A 25,042-nucleotide genomic window follows, 5' to 3' on the forward strand; every position below is an offset into this window, starting at 1 on the left:
AAATAAATCAAGCCCTTCTCCTCACCCCACAGCCTCCAATCAGTCTTGCTGCTTAGAAATGCACAGGCATTATTTGCACACACAGTGGCTACGAAGAGTCCTCCCAAGAAATCCATTAAAACGGATACAGTTTGCATACAATATCATTGATGCTCATGTCTAACATCTAAACTATTATTTCATGCTCTGTTACAGAAAAGAACTAAGTATCGAACAATAACGGTGCTTCCTTTTGTTTCTCAGCTTTTATCATTTTCCACAAAGGTATAACATTATACAATAAATAACACTTCACTCAGACCAGTGGGAGGGAGTCCAGTTAAGACTCTCAATTTCCCTTTCCTTTACATTGCCATACTGCTCACATCAGTCTCCTACTGTAAAAATAAACAGATGAAAATAAAATAAGCATTTAAATCACTATGTTTAATGCAAGAACATTTTTACATCTATGTTATACTCTCTTTTCCATAGCACACACGATAGCACAAACTGCTGTAGTACAGTATAGAGAACAGTCTTTTTTGTGTCCCATCTTCCGAAAGTATCAAAACGCTTCTTAAGTATGAGGGTTTTTTCTTTCAGAGTTTATTTTCCTAATTACTCATTTATCTCTGCCACGTCAATAATGCCTTCTGCCATTTTGTGTGCAGCCATTAATTACAATAGCACTTCTCTAGTTTTACATGGAGGAAGAACAATACTCAAGAGTTCAGAAGTCTCTGTCCATCAACAGAAGCCATCAAATTACACTGAAAATCAAATGGGATAGTTTGCAAAAGCAATTTAATGAAATTTCCAACATACTTGGATTCAACTGAGCTAGAAAGATGGCAAGACCATTGTTTTGGGCACTATTCTGGCATTTTCGATTCCTGTCACAGCCAGTCCAGGAAGCTCAGTGACACAGCACATTGCTGAAACTGTATCTTACAGTGCTTTCTCAGCCCTCCAGAGCAGCTTGCAGTGTTTCTGAAATGTCAAAGTTACTGACTGCTGACTCCCAGACACCATGTATAAATGGCTTCTTGACTTTTTTTAATATTCAAGCCTTACCTCCACCCTTTGCAAAAGTATTGTCAAATTTAAGCCACTAGAGGCTTTTTTTTTTTTTTTTTTGCAGTGCAAGTCTTAACAATTGGAGACTTACTGGTGATATTGATATGAATTCAAGCAATTATTTGCTATAACACATTGATTTGTCCAAAGTAAAATGAGCTAAAGGGATTCTGAAGATGAGGGTGAACGTCTGATACTCACTCTCTTATTAAGTCACTGGGAGCTGTGGCGAAAACAGCACTGTGCAAACATTCAACAGAGTGTGGCTCATTTTTGGCAGAAACCTGTTCATTTCCTCCCTCTCTTCCTATCTTCTACCAGTTCTGCATTATTATTAACCTGCTATCAACAAAAGACGCATGCTTATCTTTGAGAGAGCTACAGGCCATAGGCTTTACAATTCTGTCCCCTTTTATTCCCATGGCTATGAACTCAAACAACCACTCTTACACAGCTCTTTCCAGAGCCCCCCTCAAACCATGGAACCACTGAGGAGCAACTACAGGAAAGCATGAGTAAAGACTAATAGTCTATCAAAATATAGGCTTGTGAATACAGGTACTGCAAGAATGCGGGCAGAGATGTCTGCTATTTTCTCTGTTTCCTTTTTTTCCTTGTTTTTTCAGTTTTACTGGACAGGGAACTATTTAAGTAGACAAAATAAAATGAAACTAGGTCTTTTCATCTCATAGCTGCTGTGTAGGAGCTGAAACAGGGAGAGGGACTACATGGCCTTTTACTTTTTCCGGTCTCATAAAGAGCTTCCTGAGCTGATGTAAAATAATGCAACTTCACTGAAGTCCATAGAACTCCTGTGGTTTACACTTTTTGTGTGTCTGACTCACTGGATCTAGAGCAGAAGTATATGAAAATAGAATAAATTATTGAGCAAACTCATGCAGGAAAAGTGCTGATGAAATGTCTGCTACTATAAAACTGCATGTTCAGATCTTATCATGTTCTTGGGAATAGTAAACTAATTTTTCTCAGATAAAATTCCTCATAACTCCCACTCATAAAATTCCTGCTTCAGGTTGCCCAACTTTGCATGTAGCAGACTTGCACTATCATTTGGTTTATAAGGACGTGATACTACAACATCCTTTTAACTGGAATAGCGGTTTTTATACCAGTTATGAAAAACGTTGCTATAGCTTCATTTTTTTTTATTTTGGCCACACAAAACAAAACATCAGCTGATTTTGAAGCAAGTCTGGCATTTATATAAGGACTTTGTTCTATTCTGTTTAAAGTTCTTGTTAATAGAGTTCATAAAACTATTTTCATTTCACAAAGCGTTTTAGAGCTTCTTATTCCTGTGATTTAAAACAATGAGCTATTTTGGGAGGGGCAGAACAGGGTGGATTCGATTTAAAATTATTCTGCTGCTGTGCATTTGTAGCTAAACAAAACTCTAAATTATGTATTAAGAAAACACTAAATATTAAAAATCCCTGCCAAAACCCAGGCTGTATTACTTGAGTGGATGGAAAAACAGTGCCATAACAGAGGCAAAAATTCTCACCTCAGTCTGTGGAACAAATGCCTGCAGGTGAGAACACATCAACAACATAATCAAATAAAGAAAATTAAAGAGGGAGGTAGGATCTATTTTTATTAAATGTTTTTGGTAATCTCAGTTTCAAAATTCAGCTCATTTGGCGAGAACAAGTCAACAGTTGCAGGATATTCAGCAGAGGTGAATTTAAGATTTACTGTGTACTTACAGAAATTCACTTTTCCACTTGCTCAGAGAAAATAAATATGCAATAAATAATAACAATTAACAAATAGGCAGGTAAATATATTATCATTACAAGAAAGAGTTGATAAATAGGCACAGTATTTTGGCTAGTGATTTTCCATAAAATCTTTTTGTACTACTGATACAATGTAATGACTGAAATTGCTTACAAAGGAGACTCTTCACCCCTGTTGCTTGCAGGGAGGCTATTTGCTACTGTTAGTTCACACAGAAGCTTTTAGTATTTGCAATCCTGCACTAAAAGCCAAAGCTGGTTCCATTGGGCAGCTGGAATCTTCATGTCCAGATGACAAACACACTACACCCTGCTCTTGTACATGCAAAGAGATTGTGACTCTTTCATACTGATAGTGTGCAAGACAGGACAATTTTTTACTTCTAGACAGCTATTAGAAAGAGGCGTATTTTCATTCATAGTCATGATTTAAAAGACAGTAATATATGAACCCTAACTGGGCTACATACACATCTGCCAAATATGACTAACTTTTCTTTTGTATTAAAAAGTAACCTTCACAACATTGCTCTTTCTGAAATGAAGAAGTCACGTCCAAAGGGTTCATCCAACCAAAAAAGGAGTAAGTTCTCATCAAAACAAACCTCCTCCTCTGAGCCCCACCACCTCAGCAGCCTGCTCTTAACCGCACAGAGCACAGCCAGTGTCACATTTCCAGGCTGATATCAAAACAAGCTCTCAACCGCAAAATTGCAGAAGTACTAGAGAGTTCCTGGAGTTCGCTGGGGGACTTGGTTATGGCCATTAATTTTACATGAAAGGCACTCCTACATAACCGAAGCTGCTATCAGGACAAGGCTTTAACCTAACAGCCCTGTTGAAAAAGTTAGGACTCCACCCTGCCATCAGCTATAGCCAACTGTTACCTCCTCACGGGCCGCCTGCTGCCGATGGGCCCAGCTGTGCACGCAACGCAGTGCCTCTCTCCGGTGGCCAAAGACTTCAGGAATGTGGTGAGCTGTGTCCTGCCTGCTCACGTGCGATGAAGGCAAAACATAAGCAGCACCAGATTATCCCCCAGATAACCCCCCTGGAGATACAGATGCCTCCTTGCCAACATGGTGCCTAGAAAATCCTCCACTGAGGGGAACCTCACACAGCATGCAGGGTCCCTTCCTGATTGGCTGGCCTTCTCTGGAGGGTTCTAGAAGGGGGCAGAGCAGCCAATCACAGCTCTTGGCCCTCCTGAGGGATTTCTCCTCATGCTAGGTGCGCCATGCTGAGGGGGGGAAATTCTCAGGACTTGCTGAACTGGGTGTTGGCCTCTGCCAGCACCCCTCCTCTGGCCAGGGCCAGGCCACACCAGCCCTTCTGAGCCACAGGAAGCTCTGGAGAAGTCGCTGCTACACGGCGGAGCCAGCAGCGTGGCCAGGACAGGCCATGGAGGAACATTGCGGCGTGAGACAGCGGCGAGGAGGGGCGGTAGGAGAGGGGCATGGCAGTGCTGAGGGGGCTGCATGGGGTGGGGGCACAGATATCAGGGTGCCTCTAACCCCCCTGTCAGTGCTGGGGCAAAGGCTGCTGGTGGTTGGGAACCAGGATAGTCCAGGTCTCTCTTTTCCTGTCCATTTACTGATAATGGTCCTTGACGTTGGGGTAAGGACTGAGAACTTGTGCCTAAACTCGGCACTTTCCTCACTCCCCTGAAAATGCGCCATGTTTCTCTTCAAACTGGGAGAGCTGCAGGTTTTCTGCTCTGAATCTGGCACTAATTCTAAAGAACTCAAGTAGGTCTATTTAAGCAATCCTCCCTCAAGGAGGAGGTTGAGCATGAACTGAACTAAAATTTCTTATAAAAATGTTTTCCCCAGAATTCCTTTTTCATCTAGGAACAAATAGGTAAGTCCCAAACTCAACCTTTTTATTTGGAAATTTCCTGTAGATATGCTCAGCAGAACAAATGGTACAATATGCCTGCATCAAAATGATCTGGCTCAATTCAGCATTAAACCACATCCTCCCACACTGGTCGTATGCCCTATTCCTCCCTTTGCTGCAGTGACTCAAGTCTGCAGGCTGCACTATTAAGACAGCAGACATGGAGCACCGTGGTAGACACAGGTTACCAAGCAGCCTAACCCAGAGGGGAAGCGTTGCATGAGAATCTACAGCATGTTTTTTTCATAAAGTGCAGCGGTAGCATAAACAGACATTGCTCCCGAATAAGACATTTTTATGTGTACGAAACCAACTTTTTACTCAACCCAACACCAAAACTATTTGAGTTTCTGCAACAGGTGTTCACTTCCTTTCACACCCCCTCAAACTCCAAAACTCTCCATCCAGAAAGAAAGGGCAAAGAAGCCCTCCTGTTTTCTGACCATCTCTGTCTCAGAGAAAAGGTCCATCTGTACTAAAGACAGGAATTTCACAGGAATTAGTCTGGAGAAACATGTTCCAACAAAAGGTAAGAAGCACCACAGCCTAACCGCTTTCAGATCTGAATTCAGATGCATTTTTTCACTTTTGCTTGGTAAGTTAGTCACACAGGCAACTCTTTTATTCATTCAGGCATTAATCTCTGTAACTGGCTGAGCTGTATCTTTTGCAAGCTGAGAATAATAATGAAAAGCAAGTTATTTTCATTTGTACTTTTAAATAATTTGGAGGCAGCAGAGCGCTATAGTGAGGAGAGTTTTGACAGAAAGGAAGGCGGTTTCAAATGTATTCCCTGGCAGTTAAACTTGTCACAACCTATTAAAATCCAGACATGAACTCCATCTGTATAGCTGTAGACCAAACGGTGTAGTCTCGCTCTTTCCTGTCACTTGTACCAGTTCCAACTTTACAACGTTTTTTTAATCTCTTCCTTTTAACAGTTCAGCGCCTGTTAAATTGTCCCTAGCAGTACAAGCTATAATATGGCACGCCCCGAATCGTTAACATCCGTCAGAGGGAACGGCCTGTGAAAAGGGCTGGGAGCTTAATGGTCGCACAGCCACCGAGCCCGCTGCCGGGGAAGGCTGCATGTGCCTTCCTGCCAGCGGAGGGGCCCGCGGCCGCCGCTCTGCGCGCCGCGGCCCTGTGGCGCAGAGCTGCGGGGTGGCTCCGGGGCACGGCGGCAGCGGGGGGGGGTGCCACGCTCCCGCGGCGGGCGATTGGGACGCGCGGCGACCCCCGCCAGCCAATCGGCCGCTTCCTTTCATTTGCGGACTGCTGCCCCGCGCGCAGGCCGCGCTGGCGGACACAGCCCTGCTCGCGCGCCGCCAACCTGATCGGCGCAGGATGTGGCTTTGCGGTGACGTCAGGCCCAGATGTTTTCCCAGGCCACGCCCCCGCAGGGGTCCGGGCGACTCCGAGGAGCGGTAACGGGGAAAGCTTATTCTACTGTCACAACGCAATGGAAGGGCTGGGGAAACCGCATCTTTATTTTATTGCGTTCTCGAAAAAACTGCATTAATTCATACTCCAAGCAACAAGCTGCCAGTGCCAGGATCTGTCTGCTCTTCTTTTTCTCTTCCATTGGACTTCCAACGCTTTTTTTGATTTAGGGACAAGCTGGGTGTGATCGTCACGAACAAAGTGTGGTTTTGATGGCTGCTAAATCAGCCTTTACTTCTACAAAGAGATCCTAAGAAATAAGAGAGGGGAAGGTCTGCTCGCATAATCTTTTTAAAAAGGGAAAGAGCAGTGTTGTGTGGTTTTTTTTTTTCCCTCTTCTGTTTGGATTTCTTTTTAAACTTAGGAAAAATGGCAACAGCAGCATATGTGGATCATTTTGCAGCAGAGTGCCTTGTTTCTATGTCCAGTCGTGCTATTATCCATAGTCCCAAAGGGGAGCCTGATCCCCAACCTGATGCAGCAATACCTCCTTCATCAAATGGAGAAGATAAGCGGGAAGTCAGAGAAACCGGGAAAGACAATGGATCATCATTACTTGTGGTAGCTAGCATTTTAGCAGATCTGAACCAGCATGTCCCAAACTCACCCGCTCTAAGGATGGAAAAAACAGAGACCTTTGATATCACAGAACAAATACACATTTCTGTTGTTCCTAAGGAGTTTGGGGAAGAAAGTGTGTCTTCGGCTGGTAAGCGTGGAGGAGGAAGAGCAGCCACACCTACTAGCCTGGCTGCAGTAACTGAGCCAAGCCCCAGACAAAAGAACAAACGCACAAGAAGCTGGACTGACCCTGGATCACCCCAGAAAAAGCACAAATGCCACTATGTGGGGTGTGAAAAAGTTTATGGCAAATCTTCCCATCTTAAAGCTCATCTAAGGACCCACACAGGTTAGTTACAATCCAGACAGAGATTTATTTGTTACAGCTTGGTAATTAAAATGAACATTGAAAAAACAAAACCAAACAAACTTGTATTTGGCCACCATTATGGTTTCATCTCTAAGAACTGAAGCTCGGGAAAACCAAACAACAACAACAAAAAAAACCCCTTTGGGAATAAACCCTTACTGGGCATAGATTGAAAGCTAATGTTGCCCTTTTTTATTATTTAATGTCACAGGGAATGGCGTGTGGGTCATCTGTGTGGATTGTACCAAGCTGTAATTTTTAGCTGCTAGCCGCCTTGTTCGGTGCATCTTCTACTTCCCTTTCCAATGCTTCTTACCCTCCCCCATCTACTTTTTCCTACCCCGTGCTCCTGTCAATACCTTTATACCAGCTTATCACTTCCCATGCAAGCATCAATACTCTAAATATTTTAAAATTAAACATTCTAGAGGCACCTGAATGACTGTGTGTCTGTTTCTTTCTTTAGCAGACACTTGAGTGAAAGCTAGAATAGGCAGGAAGGCAGTTGAGAGGCTGAACATGAGTCACAAGGAGACATTTATCGTTAAGTGTAGAGAGGGGGACATGGGCAGTCTCAAAAAACCTTTTGGCAGCTGGATAAAGCAGATTTCAAAACAAAAAAACATTTCAATGCAAACACTAACTTATTTTGATCAGTGTTCAGTGTTTACTTCTTGGTGAAGACTTATCGGACCACTTTTTTGTTGCTATTGTGATTTATGAGACACACATAGAAAAAGTGGAAGTCTTGCAAGAGCTTTGAAAGTTATGCACTGAAAGTATTAGGAGGGCCATCTTGAAACAGGGCCCCATGACTTGCCAGACCTCGTGCCTCTGTCTGGTGCTGGGGAACAGGATGGCGTCCAGTCAGACAGAGAACACCAAAAATTGAGGAGACCGACCTCTGCTGAAGGCACTGATCATAGCGGCGAGGCACCACGCCGACTGGAGCAGGCTTGTGCAAGCTGTTCCACTGAGTAATTTCAGACAACAAATTAGTTTACTAAGATCTATGGTCAGTTCACTTATAAAGAGCATTAAGAAAAAGATCCTCAGAACTAAACATGACTTAACGACTCTTCAACAGTTCTAGCTTAGAGGTGGCAGCCTCACCCACATCAGTCATACCTCTTCAGTGTGCCTTTAGCTTTTCCTGCTGCCTTCCTGAGATAAAGCAAGAGCCCTTCTAAATTGAGAGTATGTTTTGCTCTCTGTGGGAGAGAAGAAAGCCCCATCGAGTTTGAGCATATGGATTGACAATTCCCTGTGCCGCACAGCCAAAGGAACAGCGTGTTCCTGGCACCCCAGGCAGCCTGCCCTGCTTCGCACTGTGTAACTGCTTTTTGCTTCTTTGGGAGTTATGCAGAAAAGGTGCTTCCACTTGGCTTGCAGGGGATTGTCTCCATTAATTTTCAGTTCTTTTGCTTGCTCATTTCTGGCATTTGCCATGGTCCTAAAAGTGAAAGATAAATTTAGCAATGTTTCTGGGCTCCCAAACCAACTAGAGACCAAGAAGGGGAACTCCGGACCTTGATAAAGAGAGGAGGGATGGGCACGCCCGCCCTGTGGGGAGAGTAGAGGGAGGGCAGTGCCGGTGGGGAGCGTCGCTCCGGGCTGCCGGCTGAGCCGAGTCATTCGGGGACGCTGGCTTGCCTCCAAGTTCTCTGGTTTGGTTTTTTTTTGTGTGTGTGTGTGGGGGGGGTTTGTTTGGTTTTTTTTTTGTTTTTTTTTTTTTTTTTTTTTGGTGGTGGTTTTTTTTTTCCTTAACTCTTCATTTCCTGTATGTGTTCCAGGTCTGTAGGGCTTAATTGGTTATTGCTGTAGCTAATGGCACTGAGAGAAGAGAGCGTGTGCGTGTCTGTGAGAGCTAGAGGAAAAGCAGGGAAGGGACTACTTTTGCCCTGGGAGTGGCAGGACCCTCGGGGACTACAGCTTCTTTGTTTTCTTGTGTCTCCACTGTCTGTGTGGGAAGCTTTAAACAAAGCTGCCAAGTTTCCCTCCTCACTGGCAACAGGTCTGTCTCTGTTTGGATTGAGTCTTAAACAGGCTTAAATGCTTCTTACTCCTCTTGCAGAATGTGTTCTAAGGTGTTTGAATTTTTTTGCTTCTTTAAGAGAAATTGTGACAGGCTTGAAAAAAGTTTATATGACACTAGGAGTTAAGCTAACAGAACAAGCGATGACTTCCAGGACTGGCAAATGTTTGTTTTTACAAAACACATAATGGGTTTTACTGATTTAGAACAAGGGTTTTGAGTCTCCTTTCCAGTGGTCCTGAACTAGTTAAGTAATATGTACACATCAGTCTGCCCACTTGTCAAATGGAAAGGGTGATGGCTATCCACCTCACCAAGCAGTGGTGAAAGTACTCCAATACACATGCAAGGTGCTTTAAACAGCTACCCCAGTAACTCCGAAACCTATTTACTAAGAAACAATCAAAAACTTCTGCTATGAAGTGGAACTTCTTCCATATGCTGTATGACTAGATGAGGTGGTATTTAGGGGTGAACCGAAGGCTAAGAACAGTACTACAGGCTAGAAGATACAGATGATAGTGCTAGAGATATTTGAATATGCAATTTATGACCTGCTTTAGAATCTTGCTTGTCCTTGTCAACTACTGTGCTCAGAAACTAAAAGCTTTGCTCTTCATGCTTGGAGGAAGGGTAGATTAGATCATTGAGCTTATGGTGTGGCAAAGAGATACAGAGCCTTCCAAGTACTCTTGGGTGAAATCCAGCTCACATTGGTAGGGCCTGAAAGCTGGTGCTATTTTCCAGCTGTTTGGTGCCCTGTGTGAAATCCTTCTGGTAGTTTTAGCCAGATTTCAGTGCTCAAATGTCCAAAGCAAAAACCATAGTGCAGAGGGTGCTAATTATCCTATTTAAAGCAGAAGAAACAAGATGGAACAGCCAAGCTAGCAGCATCTGCCTTTTGTCCTTAGGCCCTTGCTCCGAGTACAGTGTTTTAGAATTAAATTCTCTATTAGAACGTAATGTGCTAGAGCAATCCATAGTTTCTTGTGTTTGGTACACTAGTGGTTAAGCTATCTCAGCCTTATGAATGCTTCATCTATATTAAATCAACAAACCCTCGAACCAGGCAGAAAACATAAGTCACCAAAATCTTTGCCATTCTCTCCACCAGCTTTCAAAACCTTCCCCTCCCCCAGGTTTCTTTTAATGTTTATGTTTTCCACCCTACTCTCTCACTGGATGTCCTGGCATTCAACATGATCATCAGCCACAAAGCCCTTGAAGTTTTAATGTTTACCAGAAGGTTATATTTAGTGTCAGTGGGTACATGTCAAGTCCAAATTCTTTTCCACTGAGGTTCCTGTGGACCTCAGAAGCTGCGTTGTGATCCACAGATACAGCACCCTGTTTGTCCCAACCTATATTGATCCCAGTGGTACAAAAATTTCACTGGCAAACCAGTTTTAAAAATCCTCTCTACTCCTGAGAAAATTCATAAACACAAAGAACTTCAGAAAATCAGATAAACTGTTTACATGACAAAGTTTTCCTTTCTCTAAGCAGGTTTTCAGCACAGGGTCACTAGGAAGGTTTGGAAATTCTCTAGTCACTGGAAACTAGTTTGTCTCTTTTCATGCACCAGTGGGAAGAGAGAGAGAGTGCAGAGGATAATAGCCACCTACAGGCTACAACCTTATAAAGCATTGTCCAGGAGCACTATGTTCGGAGAGGTTGTAGAGAGCCCCAACTTACTGTATTATACTACGTATTTATATGTAGAGAAAAACTGACTGGATTTTAGGCAGGGATCACAAGAATCCTATGTATTGCAGCCCGCCCCCCCCCCGCCAAATCACTGTGACCTCTCAAGCTTTTAGCCGTCTTCATTAGCATGCCATCATGAATGCAGAGAAAGCACAAAATAAACCTTCATTTAATTCCATTGAAATATCCTTCTAAACTTACTAGTTCTACTCACTGAGCAGTACATCACAATGCTGAAACAGCTTTTCAATCATCAGAATTAAGTGTGTTTGCACAAATTAGCGTAAGCTAACGAGACATGGGCACCAGTCTCAGTCTGGAGTCTTACAGTGAAACAAACTTGCAGGCCAGGTGGCTTCACAGTGGCTCCTCTGTACCATTGCTAAGCTAGCTGACTTCTAGATGGCTGTCAGGGCACAGGAAGAAGAGAAGGCCATCCTAATTATATTATCCTTGCTCATAGATGTCAGGTTAGGACTCATCCAAGAGAAAGTGATCAAGACCTTTGTTGGTCTCCAGCTGACAGAGTGAGCTTGGGCAGCTAGGTATTCAGCCTGCTTAACCTTACAGTTATGGAGGATATATTATTTGGTATCTGTTGTTCTTTTTAGTCTAACCCTTATTCATGAAATATTAGCTGAATTGAAATAGGTAGAAAAGACTGACTCATTTCCATTCACTTGTAAAGAAATTTCCATTTCTTTACATTAAATCTCTAGAATCACATTTTTGAGAACAACACTAATGAACCCACAGGAAAAAAGTTGGTGGTTTGTTTTTTTTTTTTTTAACTTATGTACCCTTTTTTCCCCCCTCAATTATTATTTCTTGTTTCCCTAAGCAAAATTTTTCTGATGACTTTGTTACAGGGGTATGTGAAGATGGAGAAATTGATAGTGGATTTGGTATTTGAAAACAATCTGAGAAATAAAGGAATCAGACCTCACTGTGACAAGTGTGACAACAGCGTAACAGTTAGGCTGGACAAATTGGAGTAGTATTTGGCCTGTGCTTAGGTTGGTAAAGAGGCCTTTATATAAAGTACAGATAATATATTTTAAACAGGAGGTTGGTTTTCACTTTCAGTTCTAGTACATCTGTTTTGCTCCGACTGCACTAATTAAAAACACAGTGGTAAAGCACAACTTCTTTGAAGTTGGTTTGAATCAAGATGCTACCTGTGTGCGTGTGAAGAAACTGATTAACCAATATAAGGAGAAGCAAGTTCACATATCAGTGAAATAAATGTTATCTTCTATTTTAGCACTTGGCACTTATCAGAAACTTAGCTGGTTAGCTAGAATGTGTGGACTAGACTTGACTCAGGTTTCCTTTAGCTTGCCTCTAGGCACACAGTGACTCTTGAAGGGGTATACATGCATGTGTGTGGCAAGTGGACAGTGTTTGTGAAGACCCAGGCCTTTGCAGGACAAGAATACAGGAGGAGAAACTTCATCTCATGCCTCCTGTACCACTCAAGAGAGTAGAGGAAAACAGAGCTGCAGATTGCTCTTGTGTAGAGCAGGATGAAATGAGTGGGTACCATTGGTTCAATCCATCCTCTCAGCTGCCAGCTGGGCTGCTCTGGATACCAGGACTGAATGGGAAGCTGCGCTCCCTCTGAACAGGATGTCAGAATAAATTGGAAAGGCCTTTCCCCAGTGTGAATTTCCCACAGGCAAGAGTACAGACTAGGTGAATTCAGCCCTCTGCACATTGCAGAGGGCAATTTCAGTTTTAGTGGCTAGGCCTCCTGTTCTTGACTACTTGTGTTAAAAGTTAGAAACAGCTAACTGGCTCTGCTTGCCTAACTCACTATCATTAGCATACACCCAGATTATCAAAAAGCTCCAGGGTGCCTCTAGGCTGTTGTGTCTCTAAATGCTCTGTTACTGCCTTCCACTGCCTCTCTTTGCTGAGTGCATCAAAATCTTTTTTTTAAGGTTCTCACATGGTAGCTTCAGGACAGCTTCAAATGCCAGCCTCATGAAACAGTTGTCTTTCCAGCCCAAGCCATAAGCGTTCTTTCTCAGTGTTAAATAGTTCAGCAGCCTGCTCCTGCATTTTTCTGAAAAATGATGGCCTTAAGTGTCTTTTAATAAGCCTGTATTTTTAAAAACAATACAAAACTGCAAAGCATTGTTTTTGTTTGCTCCAAAAAAGCTCTGCAACTCCTTTCTTACTTCTTCTAAGAAAGTTTCAACACATTAAAAAAATGAGTCAGTTGAAAACATAAAACAACTTCATTTACAGCCCTGCTTAAGTCCTCACCCTAACATGCAATTCCAAAGAATAAAGTTATTAGTTAAAAGTATTGATCCTAAGCGTGGATCAAACAGTCTATATTCACTGAAGATAAAAACTAAGCAGTATATATGCTGTAAGTCTCTTAATGTTAAAATCTTTGAAATAAGCACAGGACATAAATTTCTTAAAAGAGTAAGCAAGTTTTAAAACTTACATTTTTCAAAACGAGCTCAAGTCAGGAAGAAAGGCAGAACTACTCCTACGCACTCCTTTTACCTGACTGGTTCAGGATTGAATAATAGGATTCAGTTAATTCAGCTGCAAAAGAGTTAGGGTTAAATTGGTTTCATGGAGAATCCAATTGGCTGAAATGGTATTTACCACACACTTGAGTAGTATTAGCTACTAGAGAGAACTAAATCTCCTGATTGTTATACGGGTTTTTTCTGTGAAAGGCTGCCCTTCCCCCCTCTCCTTTTTCTCCCCAGTCTTTATGGAGATATTAATCATGCAGAAGTCATAGAAATAAAGCTTCTGATAATCATGAACAGAGTTTAGGTATTGTAGCTAAAAAGCCTTTAAAGCAAAGCTGTATTTATCATTGTCATAACTGTGATGGAGAGAGGGTCTACTATGAAAAATACTCTGTCTTCTTTTTCCCTCTTCACCATTGTCTTTGAAACAGGTATAATCAGCATAGCTAAATATTGTCTCTCCATAATTTTTGCCCATTTTTCCTCTATGTGATTTTGTTGAGGGAAGAGGAAGATGACAATCTGTTTAAAAGACAAATGAGCATTGCTTTGAATCTGAGGGGACACACATGGTTGTGTTGTGTTGCACTGAAACATGCTCAATAAATCAGGAAAAAAAAATGTACAGAAAGAAAATGAATCAATTTGTGACTTCCACAATTCTTTGGAAATCACATTTTGCTGAGACCAAAACAGTTACTGAAACAAGTCTAGCTCAGGCAGTGAGTTGCCAACCTGTGCAACCTGTGATCTTACCGTAGTCAAGTAGAGGGTAATTAACAAAAAATATCCCAACTGCAGCATGGCTGTTCCAGTCAACATCATTCACAGAATACAGTGAAAGGCAGTTCAGGGACTGCCTTTTCTACACAGTGAAAACTTTGGGTATCTAGTGGAAGATCAAAAACTTCACAGAATTCTCTTTCCACAAACCATCTTCCTTTTAGCGTGGAGGTGGTACTCGGGGCCAGTGTAATGAGACCTATTAATTTTGGAAGTGGTGAGGATGGATCACCTTCCAGTTGTTTTCCTCATCCTAGACACCGGTAGCAGCACTTTCCTTCTCAGTAGCAAGACCTAATTAAGTCTTACAGATAGTCTGGAGTAAACCAGCAAACAATCTTTTTAATGAATGGACAATTGCAATTGATGGCTGTGTTTGTATTAGAAATTAATCACAGCCTTATAGAAAAAGTGTTCTGAATGATCTGTAGAAGATTTTTCTCGAGTAGCACATACTTCTCTGCAGGACACTGGAAAGTATTTGTATGTGACATGAGTTGTGCATAAACAAATCTTTTGCTAAACTGGAGTTCTTTATGAAACAAACTCACAATTGGATTTAATCTGAAAAGAAGGCACCTTTAACCATTTAAAATGCAACTGTTGCATTGTGTTATTGTCTGGCTGAACATGGTTATGGCACGTCCAAGAGCAGAAACCTGGAACTTGTTTATATTGGACGTGTGGTTTCTAGTTCTGTTTTCTAAGTTAAGCATGTTCCAACTTCCCCCCTGCCCCCTTCCAATCTTGGATCAGCTGTTTGGAAGTCAGTGCTGACAGAGCCAAAAAAATACTCTGCTGTTCAAATGCAGGACAACCTTTGAAGGGTCCTTTCTGTAGAATTTCTATAGGTATACTTTTTTTCCTTTGTTACCCACTTCGCTTTTATTAGGTAGATTCACATGGGCAGTGAGATCATTATCTTGCTGTGTTCAGTTTAACAATAGCTAGACAATGTGGATTATTTAAGTGCAGGCACTGAAGTCAGACACACATATCCTGTATTTTTCAGATCTTGCAGATTCAGCAGATCTTACACGGCCTCCACTTAATATAAAAGAAAAGTTTTTAAAAGTTCAGAGTGCCACTGTTGTAGCTGCTAGTAGAAAAACGACCTCAGAAGCTTTTTTGCAGCCCTAACATAAAAAGCATTTACTAACCAGGAACTTGGCACAAGTTATTAAAGTGAGCATGTCCTGAAATGACCTCTAGTGCAAGGAAAAGATTTTCTGTAATCAGTTACAGCACTTCTGTAGTGCTCTCAGGAATTACAGGCAAAATATTTGTGACTGGGTATCTGTTGACATTGCAGTTAATGGATCCATAAGCTATCTTAGATTTATTGCACACTATATTTCTACCAGACTGCTCTCTATTATTTGGTTATAAGTTATATGAGTTTTTGGAATAGAGGCACCTGAAAAATTCACATGAGAGAGCATTGTGTTGCTGCTACGCATTTTGCAGCTTTCTGTCTGCTTTGGTCCTGCAGCCAGCTAGAGTATCACTAGAGAGCAAATACACAAGCAGAATGGGTATGCTGGTTATGTAGCCTTTATTGACTTCAACAGTAGCTTTTAAAACTAGTCAAAGAGAGAGGCAGAAATGCTAACCACTTAGTTTCAGAGTAAGACCACCTGAGGTACAGCAGCCAAAAAGGATGTATTGAGCTTTGTAAACTAAACAGCTGTCAGTATTTCCACTAGAGGAACTTGCAATGGAGCCAGCTGAGAAGGGTTAGAACATGACAGTCTAGTCCATCTTCAGATGTTTCCTGCAAAATTTTGCTGAAATGGTGAGCTGTTTGTTAATAGTTCAGAGAAATATTTGTTTTGCAATTTGGGGGTAAATAAATGAAATTACATTGGTACAAATTTACATACTAGACTGGGGCTTTATAGATTCTTGCAAAACCTCACAGTGCACATGGGGCTTTCCTGCGTTCTTAATCTGGTAGTTTAGGATCCTGCTATAACAAATATGAACAGGAATGCTGCTAAAATCTCACTGAAACACAGATTAATTCTTGTTCTATATTGTAGGGGCTTACTGAATTTAAATTTGCAATTTCTTTTAAATGCCAGCAGAAGGATTCCAGACTAGCATTAATACATGATTGCCTTGGCAGTTTTTGATTGTTCTGGCGATTGGTATATTTCTGAAGACCAATGTGAATTGTATGCAGCTTTCTTATGCGTGCATGTGAAACTCTAATAGAGCACTGAAAGCCCCCTCTAAGTCAATGGAAATTTCCACTTGGTGTATATCTGTCCATACAAGCAGTGCCAATAGAATGTTGGCTGATGGCTACTCTTATTGTACAATAAATCCAGGGTGTATTTGCAAAGTATGTTTTTTAAATTCTCAGAACATGGCCAAAACAAAACTGAATTTCTTAGATACCCCAAAGGATTACATCTCTGCCAGGATTCTCACTGATACATTTTTCTCCCCCTTTGTGCAGAGATGTACGGTATTTGCACCTTCCATTTCCCCCAGCTTTCATCATTCTTGGAAACAACTGCATTCTTCTCACTAACCTTTTAGAAATAGCCTTTCTTAGATCGGCAACGTGTGCACCAAATTCTAGTTTAAATAGAAATGTATGAGCAAAATTATGAGCAACCAGAAAAGCAAATGCTTTGGAATTTATAGATGCCCCTACATAGTATTATTAGCATAAATACACCTATAAGATATGGATTTAAAAGCTCATTTTTTCAACAAACAGCTGAAAAGATGTAGAATTTGGTCATGGGACAAAGGAATTCTATACCATGGGTTTAATATATGCTATGACGTGGGTTTAATAAAATCAGTTTTACTTCAAGCTATATGATATGAGAGATAAGACTATCTCTAGCTAATCACCTACCCCTTGTCTTAAAAAAAAAAAATCTGTTACTGTCCCTAATAAGGAAACATTTTTTTTTTTTAAGCACAGAATTTTGTGTTTCATTTGGAAAGAAACCGCTTCCTCTCCCCACCACCTGCACATATAGTAAGCATTGCATTGATAATGTACATAAAAATGTTTTTTGCACACAGTTAAAAATCACTTGCGGTGAACCCTAACTCTGATTCTGTCCCTCCTTCATGTGCTGGTGAGGCTTTGAAGGGGGAATACTACTTAGACCATGGGACTTGCTTTGAGAAACCTGGTCTACTGGGGGCTGATGGGGTCCATCTGTCAGAGAAGGGGAAGAGCATTTTCGGTCATAGGCTTGCCAACCTGGTGAAGAGGGCTTTAAACTAAAGTTGCCAGGGGAGGGGAACCTCAATCCATCCCACTCCTACCAGTTTGACACCAGTGCCAGCAATAGATGCCCAGAGCCTGGAGAAGGATCACAGGTCAGCAGGAGAGCGCCTGAAGAGCAGCACGAAGGAACTTCAGCCAGTAAGCAGCTTCATCAGGGGCCCAACTTAAATGCCTCTATGCAAACGCACGTAGCATGGGGAATAAACAAGGGGAGTTAGCGACATGCATATGCCTGCAGGGCTACAATCTTATTGGCATCACAGAGATGTGGTGGGATGGCTGTTATGATTGGAGTGTTGGAATGGAAGGATACAGGCTTTTTAGGAAGGACAGGCAAGAGAGACGAGGAGGGGATGTCGCTTTCTATGTCAATGACCAGCTGAAGTGCACGGAGCTCTTCCTGGGGTTGGATGAGAAGCCAACCAAGAGCTTATGGGTCAGGATTAAGGGGAGGGCACGGACAGGTAACATTATGGTGGGCGTCTGCTACAGGCCACCCGACCAGGAAGACCGAGTGGATGAGGCCCTCTATAGACAGATAGGGGCAGCCTCACATTCACAAGCCCTGGTCCTCATGGGGGACTTCAATCACCCCGATATCTGTTGGAGGGACAACACGGCAGGGCATAAGCAATCTGAGAGGTTCCTGGAATGCGTCGATGATAACTTCCTTCTCCAAGTGGTAGAGGAGCCAACGAGGAGAGGTGCTATGCTGGACCTTCTTCTCACTAACAAGGAGGGGCTGGTGGGGAATGTGAAGCTCAAGGGCAGCCTTGGCTGCAGTGACCATGAAATGGTGGAGTTCAAGATCCTTAGGGCACTGAGGAGGGCGCACAGCAAGCTCACTACCCTGGACTTCAGGAGAGCAGACTTTGGCCTCTTCAGGGATCTGCTTGATAGAGTGCCATGGGATAAAGCCCTGGAGGGAAGAGGAGCCCAAGAAAGCTGGTTAATATTCAAGGTCAGGAGCGATGCACTCCAACAAAGAGGGAAGTCAGGCAAAAACACCAGGAGGCCTGCATGGATGAACAAGGAGCTCCTGGACAAACTCAAACACAAAAAGGAAGCCTACAGAGGGTGGAAGCAAGGACAGGTAGCCTGGGAGAAATACAGAGAAATTGTCCAAGTGGCCAGGGATCAGGTTAGGAAAGCTAAAGCCCTGATAGAGTTCAATCTGGCCAGGGATGTCAAGGGCAACAAGAAAAGTTTCTATAGGTACATCGGGGATAAAAGGAAGACTAGGAAAAATGTGGGCCCTCTCCAGAACAAAACAGGAGTCCTGGTTACCCAGGATATGGAGAAGGTGGAGGTACTCAATGACTTTTTTGCCTCAGTCTTCACCGGCAAGTGCTCGAGCCTCACCACCCAAGCCACAGAAGGCAAAGGCAGGGACTGGGAGAATGAAGAGCCGCCCACTGTAGGCGAAGATCAGATTCGAGACCATCTAAGGAACCTGAAGGTGCACAAGTCCATGGGACCCGATGAGATCCATCCGTGGATCCTGAAGGAACTGGCAGATGAAGTTGCTAAGCCACTATCCATCATATTTGAGAAGTCATGGCAGTCCAGTGAAGTTTCCACTGACTGGAAAAGGGGAAACATAAACCCCATTTTTAAAAAGGGAAAAAAGGAAGACCCGGGGAACTACAGGCCAGTCAGTCTCACCTCTGTGCCTGGGAAGATCATGGAACAGATCCTCCTGGAAGCTATGCTAAGGCACATGGAGGACAGGGAGGAGATTCAAGACAGCCAGCAAGGCTTCACCAAGGGCAAGTCCTGCCTGACCAACGTAGGGGCCTTCTATGATGGAGTGACTGCATCAGTGGACATGGGAAGGGCTACAGATGTTGTCTGTCTGGACCTCTGTAAGGCCTTTGACACAGTCCCCCACAACATCCTTCTCTCTAAACTGGAGAGATATGGATTTGATGGGTGGACTGTCCAATGGGTGAGGAATTGGTTGGATGGTCGCATCCAGAGGGTAGTGGTCAACGGCTCAGTGTCCAGATGGAGATCGGTGACGAGTGGTGTCCCGCAGGGGTCCGTATTGGGACTGGTACTGTTTAATATCTTCATCAATGACATAGACAGTGGGATCAAGTGCATGGTCAGCAAGTTTGCAGATGACACCAAGCTGAGTGGTGCGGTCGACACGCCTGAGGGATGGGATGCCATCCAGAGGGACCTGGACAAGCTCGAGAAATGAGCCCATGTGAACCGCCTGAGGTTCAGCAAGGCCAAGTGCAGGGTCCTGCACCTGCGTCGGGGCAACCCCCAGTATCGAGACAGGCTGGGGGAGGAAGGGATTGAGAGCAGCCCTGCCGAGAAGGACTTGGGGGTACTGGTGGATGAAAAGCTGGACATGAGCCAACAATGTGCGCTCTCAGCCCAGAAGGCCAACCGTATCCTGGGCTGCATCACAAGCAGCGTGGCCAGCAGGTCGAGGGAGGTGATTCTGCCCCTCTGCTCTGCTCTGGTGAGACCCCCCTGCAGTGCTGCGTCCAGCTCTGGAGCCCTCAGCACAGGACAGACATGGACCTGTTGGAGCGGGTCCAGAGGAGGCCACGAAAATGGTCAGGGGGGTGGAACGCCTCTCCTATGAGGAAAGGCTGAGAGAGTTGGGGTTGTTCAGCCTGGAGAAGAGAAGGCTTCGGGGAGACCTTATTGCAGCCTTTCAGTACTTAAAGGGGGCTTATAAGAAAGATGGGGACAGACTTTTTAGCAGGGCCTGTTGCGACAGAACAAGGGGAATGGTTTTAAACTAAAAGAGGGTAGATTTATACCAGATATAAGGAAGAAATTTTTTACAATGAGAGTGGTGAAACCCTGGCACAGGTTGCCCAGAGAGTTGGTAGATGCCCCATCCCTGGAAACATTCAAGGTCAGGTTGGACAGGGCTCTGATCTGGTTGAAGATGTCCCCACCCACAGCAGGGGGGTTGGACTAGATGACCTTTAAAGGTCCCTTCCAACCCAAACTATTCTATGATTCTGTGATTCTATGAATAGGGCTGTTGCGGCTAGGTAGATTAACTGAGCATTGCTCAAATAGTGGGACATGCTGCCTGGAGGGAGGATTCTCCCTCTCCCCACTATCTCCAGCTCTTACCTGGTCTGCAGAATAGCTATTACTGTTGAAAAGATAAGTTTTCAAATGGCAGACATGTATGATAGCTGCCAGAGTTTGTAGAGGGCCTGAAACAGTAACTTTAAGAGGAGAAATGTCTCAATTCACAACAGTGGGTTTTAACAGATGCTACTGAAGGTATTTTAGAGGTTTGGCATCTATCTGTTGTATTCAGACCCATTATTTTCCCATCAGCTTCTGTCTTAGAAAAAATGATACATCATTACACTGCACACAAACAGGTATCTTATTTGTCCATTATTCATAAAGAGTAACAATCCTAAACTTGAGATGTAAAAACTTTTCTTTTCAAAAGAAAGTAGAAACAAGTTTCAAAGAATTGGCTGAAATTCAAGGTCAAAGTACCTTCTGCATCATGTCTTTTGTAGGAATAATAAACTGTCCTGTTTGGCACTGTCAAGCTGCAACAGCAATAGTCGGATCATCTCAATCCCCCGAAGCTAAGTCAGGATGCAACGCAACTCATGAAGTTGCAATTCCTGTTTTCTTTGGTTTTATTTACAGTCAGTCTGTTGTAACAGAACCTCCTGATTACTCAAGTTTATGAACCTTGCAGCTCTGCATGCTGCAATGCCTGAATCCCAACCCGAGACCCCTCATGGCTTCCAGAGTTGTGCTCAGCAGGAGCTAGGAATATGGACGGGAAGTCAGGTTCAAATAATTTTGTAGTTCCCAGATTTAGGACTAGATTGACCAAGAGTCCAAATGGAAATAAGAGCAGCTGGGAACTTCTATGATCTTTTTCAAAGTAAAAATAATGTCCTCTGCATAGGGTTTTGGAGCTAGCCTGCAGACTTACATGGCAGGGATATCTTTTAGAATTTCACAGTAATAGTTTAAAATAATGTGCATTTCCTATTATATTTCACAGAACTTCTCCATCACAGGAAGCTTCTCCTGAAAAATCTTTGGCCACAGTAAAATCCTGCATTTTGCAGAGTATTCCGTTAGCTCCTGTGCTTTGGGCATGCAAAGTGTGGTCAATTAATTCCTGCATACTCAAGGAACAGGTGCACTGTCTCAAAAAGCCAGAAAGGCCAGCAGGTTTCCTCTCCTCGCCCAAAAGAGCAGGCCTATTAGAGAGAAGACTTGCTCACTTCTTAAACGAAGAAGCATAGCAAAGCATGAATAAATGTGCCTGAGGCACTAGTAATTTATGTTTTGGCAAGTAATAGGGATCTTTCTACTACAACTTGTCTACCTTTATAGCAACTGCATTTTTAAATGATATGTATGACCTGTAGAATTCAGAATCTCTGCTAAGGAATCACTCATACAGTAAAATGGTGTACATGTCAAGAGGCTTTTAAAGTGCTTATAGAGAAAATGGTGGCTGCTAGGCAGCCCTTCTAGCATGATTCATATGTATAAACCGCATTCTGTAGCGAGACATAACTGGTTTTAACACTAGACTGTTCTGTAAAGGCAAGCAATGAAGACATGGGTGCGGCATGCAAGGGAAAACAGAGTTATAGTTGATAAAGAGGCCATGCTTGTTTATATGTACACTTTAGTAAATTTCAAAATAGTAAAGATGTTCCCTTCAATACTACTTTGAAAAAGGAAAGTATTAAAAGTAGTGTTTCCTTTTGAAAAAAGGAATCCAGTTGATTTCTGTATGTGAGTATATGAGATAGTTGCTTCAAAAGTAGAGAGGTGTTTTCAAAGTTATGTATACCAAGATGCCTTTGACAAAGCTGTCTTTGAAATATGTCCATGTTCTACTTAAGATCTTAGCTTTTCAGTTATGTTTCATATCCGGAGTCATACTCGTATAATTGGCTCCTGACTTGTACTCCTCCACAACCACATACTTCATTCATTCATTTCCAGCACTCACTATGGCCTCTCTTCTACACCATGACCCCACACGTCTGACACAGCTGGTGAGGCTAGTCTCCCTTGTGACCCTGCAACCAGCTGTCCTGCAAAATGATCATAAAACATGGAGAGATCGTGGGAGCTGAGCTGCACCTAGGGTGTGTTACAGTGTGGGTGTTAATGCTCAGAGAAACTGTACTCTAGCAGCAATGCTCCTCTGTTGCAGTCTAATAAAACAGCCTCTCTTCTGTCACATGATGTACCCCCCTCCATGTGATGCCTGATGTCTTGCAGGCTTAGGGAGAAGTTGCTTGGCAAGTCTGTCTAAGGAGGAATGCTAAGGGAATCTAATTGCAACATCTCATGAATAACCATTTATTTCTATTTTGTATAGAACATGGCCAAGGTGGTAACACATGCTTTCAGAAACAGCTCAAGACATTGGATAGGAGCCTGATTTTTCAGAGAACTGGGTGTACATCCCTACAGGTTCACTCCAGTGATTAAAACATTAAGACAGCCAAAATTAAAAGACAACCTAATCAGTGATAATTGTGGAAAACCTTCTTTTACTTATTTTCTGCTTATATTTGAGAATGAGGCCTAGATGTGTGTGTGCTTACACGCATTTGTAGTTTTAAAGAATTAACACATAGAAAAGACTGAAAAACAAGCTGAAACTAGAAAGGAGCAGGTAACTGATGCTCTTTTTTTCTTTTCATACAGCTGTGGTCGAAGGAGACAGACTGCTAGATGGGGAGATACAAAATAAGCAGGGAAGGTATTGTCAGAATAGAACATATAAATAAGACTTGCAAATGTTGAACTGCAAATATTGTCTTTTCTAAAAGGTTGACCTGCTTTAAAAGTGAGCACATTAGAATATGAGTACGACTGATTCCTTTATTAAAAACAAAAACCTGAATCCTGGTTTAAACAGGAAGTGTGGCTTTACAATCTGGGCAGAAGACTTTCTGAAGTGTATGCAACGGGTTTATGCATGCCTTGAATGGTAGCTGCCTGGTGTCAAGCAACAGACTTACTGTTTGATTATCAACCCATAAAACTACTTTCCAGAGCTGCCTGTTCCCTGAAGCTGGATGCTCCATATGGGCATTGGCTGATGCTGCTCATAAACTTGCACCTTGCTCTCTGGCATAACAATCTATCCAGAATGAGAATAAAAATAAAAGGAAATTCCCACTTCCTCTCTCCTCCATACAATTGTTGCAATAAACTGGCAGAATTAGATTTTTCACCCAGCTTTACAGCTTTAGCTGTACTTAGAAACGCTGAAGTCCCATGTTTCATGCATGCTGTGTTACTGTGAGGTTGTTGATTGAACAGTTCAAAAGTTCACAAAGAGACATTTCACAGTTACAGCCAAAGGCAACTTTACTAACTTCTGTTTGCTTGGCTTCTAGCAAAACGAAATCTCATCCCGTCCCCAAATCCTGGGAGATGCTGTGCACATAAAATGTCATAACTTACCCGCAATGTCTATTCATGCCAAAGTATGTGGACTTCAGTTGGAGGCAGATGACATTCAACATCTTCCAGAATTCAGATAAATAAAGTACAGGTTTCAGTTTAGATTAATAATCCTTGAGTCTGTTATTTTGCATAGCAGGACAACCTTTCATTAGTTTGATAAGCTTTGCTTTTACAAGCACTTTTCTGTTTTTAGTAGAATAGAATAATAAAAAAATCATTGATATGTCAACAGAGAAAAGACTGATTCATGGGGTCATATGATTCCTTCTTTGCAGTTATTCACACAAGTGCTGGGTAAAGCTCATGGAGCCAATACTTCACAATTTCAGCATGAATTCACCCACAATTCACACCAGATGAATATAATTTGTCATTACTTATTTAATTGCTCTCCCACTTCAAACATTTCAATTGTCATACCAGAGATCAGGAACATTACCATGCAAATTTTTTATGAAAGCCACCACAAAAATTATTTGTGAGATAGACTTTCATTGAAAGCAGTCTAAACCACTACAGAGGTTGTTTCTGTTTTCATTGTACAGACAGGGATGGTTTGTGATGTTTCAATTTGATTCTAACATACAAGCATCTTCAGGTTCGAGTTTTTAGGTTTGATCTAACTTTTAAGTTCCTACCTCCCACAGTGGTCAGAACTCAGATAAATTAAAACTTAAAATCATTTAAGTAAGCTAACTGCAATTTTCTAACAAGGACTAGATAACAGCATTTTCAGGTAGAGAGAGAAGACCCTTGTTAGAAGGGCAAGGAATAACCTGTGTCCCACTCTGAAGGCTGAGGAAAGATAGGTCATCACATTGATCAAAAAAGGAGCACAGTTACTTGTGGAGATACATTCACAGGAGAATCTCCAAAGAAGCCGTTATGACATTTAGAAGTCACTACTTGCATTTTTGGTTCCTACCATTTGACCCATGAGTACCTACTGGTTAATTCTGCTACACATATAATTTCTCTGTGTAAAGACCACACCGTTGAGAATGAATGGCTTGACAGTTAGCCCATCAGCTCTGTTGGGACGTAATCCTAGGGTTCAAGAAGAGGTAGCACAGATTGGAAGGAGAGGGGGAAGTGTCCTATAGTGAGCATGTAATCTTTTTTTCCACTGTAAGAGTGGGCTGGAGAAAGACAGGATGCCAAGGAGTGTAATACTCTTTAGAGCTCCCATGAAGCTGCTAACAG

The 25,042-nt window shown here is 42.5% G+C and overlaps 2 protein-coding genes across 6 annotated transcripts in view; one reads left to right on the forward strand and one right to left on the reverse strand.

Annotated features, from left to right (window-relative positions):
- Window positions 1–3,978, reverse strand: part of TRPM1 (transient receptor potential cation channel subfamily M member 1) — a 155,786-nt gene extending 151,808 nt beyond the window's left edge. For 2 of the 4 annotated variants that reach the window (XM_075160238.1, XM_075160239.1), the window contains exon 1: window positions 3,707–3,978. The gene's annotated coding sequence lies outside the window, so the exon portion shown is untranslated. The remainder of the gene's footprint in view (window positions 1–3,706) is intronic. The other 2 variants (XM_075160237.1, XM_075160236.1) reach the window with 1 other exon arrangement.
- A 71-nt stretch (window positions 3,979–4,049) lies between these two features.
- The window catches only part of KLF13 (KLF transcription factor 13), a 40,067-nt gene continuing 19,074 nt past the window's right edge, over window positions 4,050–25,042 (forward strand). The window contains exons 1-2 of one of the 2 annotated variants that reach the window (XM_075160265.1): window positions 4,050–4,238; window positions 5,078–7,071. In XM_075160265.1, the coding sequence (XP_075016366.1) occupies window positions 6,531–7,071 (541 nt within the window). In that variant the 5' untranslated portion in view covers window positions 4,050–4,238; window positions 5,078–6,530. The remainder of the gene's footprint in view (window positions 4,239–5,077; window positions 7,072–25,042) is intronic. The other variant, XM_075160267.1, reaches the window with a different exon arrangement.

Source organism: Calonectris borealis, chromosome 11 (assembly GCF_964195595.1).
Source record: "Calonectris borealis chromosome 11, bCalBor7.hap1.2, whole genome shotgun sequence".
Taxonomy (NCBI): domain Eukaryota; kingdom Metazoa; phylum Chordata; class Aves; order Procellariiformes; family Procellariidae; genus Calonectris; species Calonectris borealis.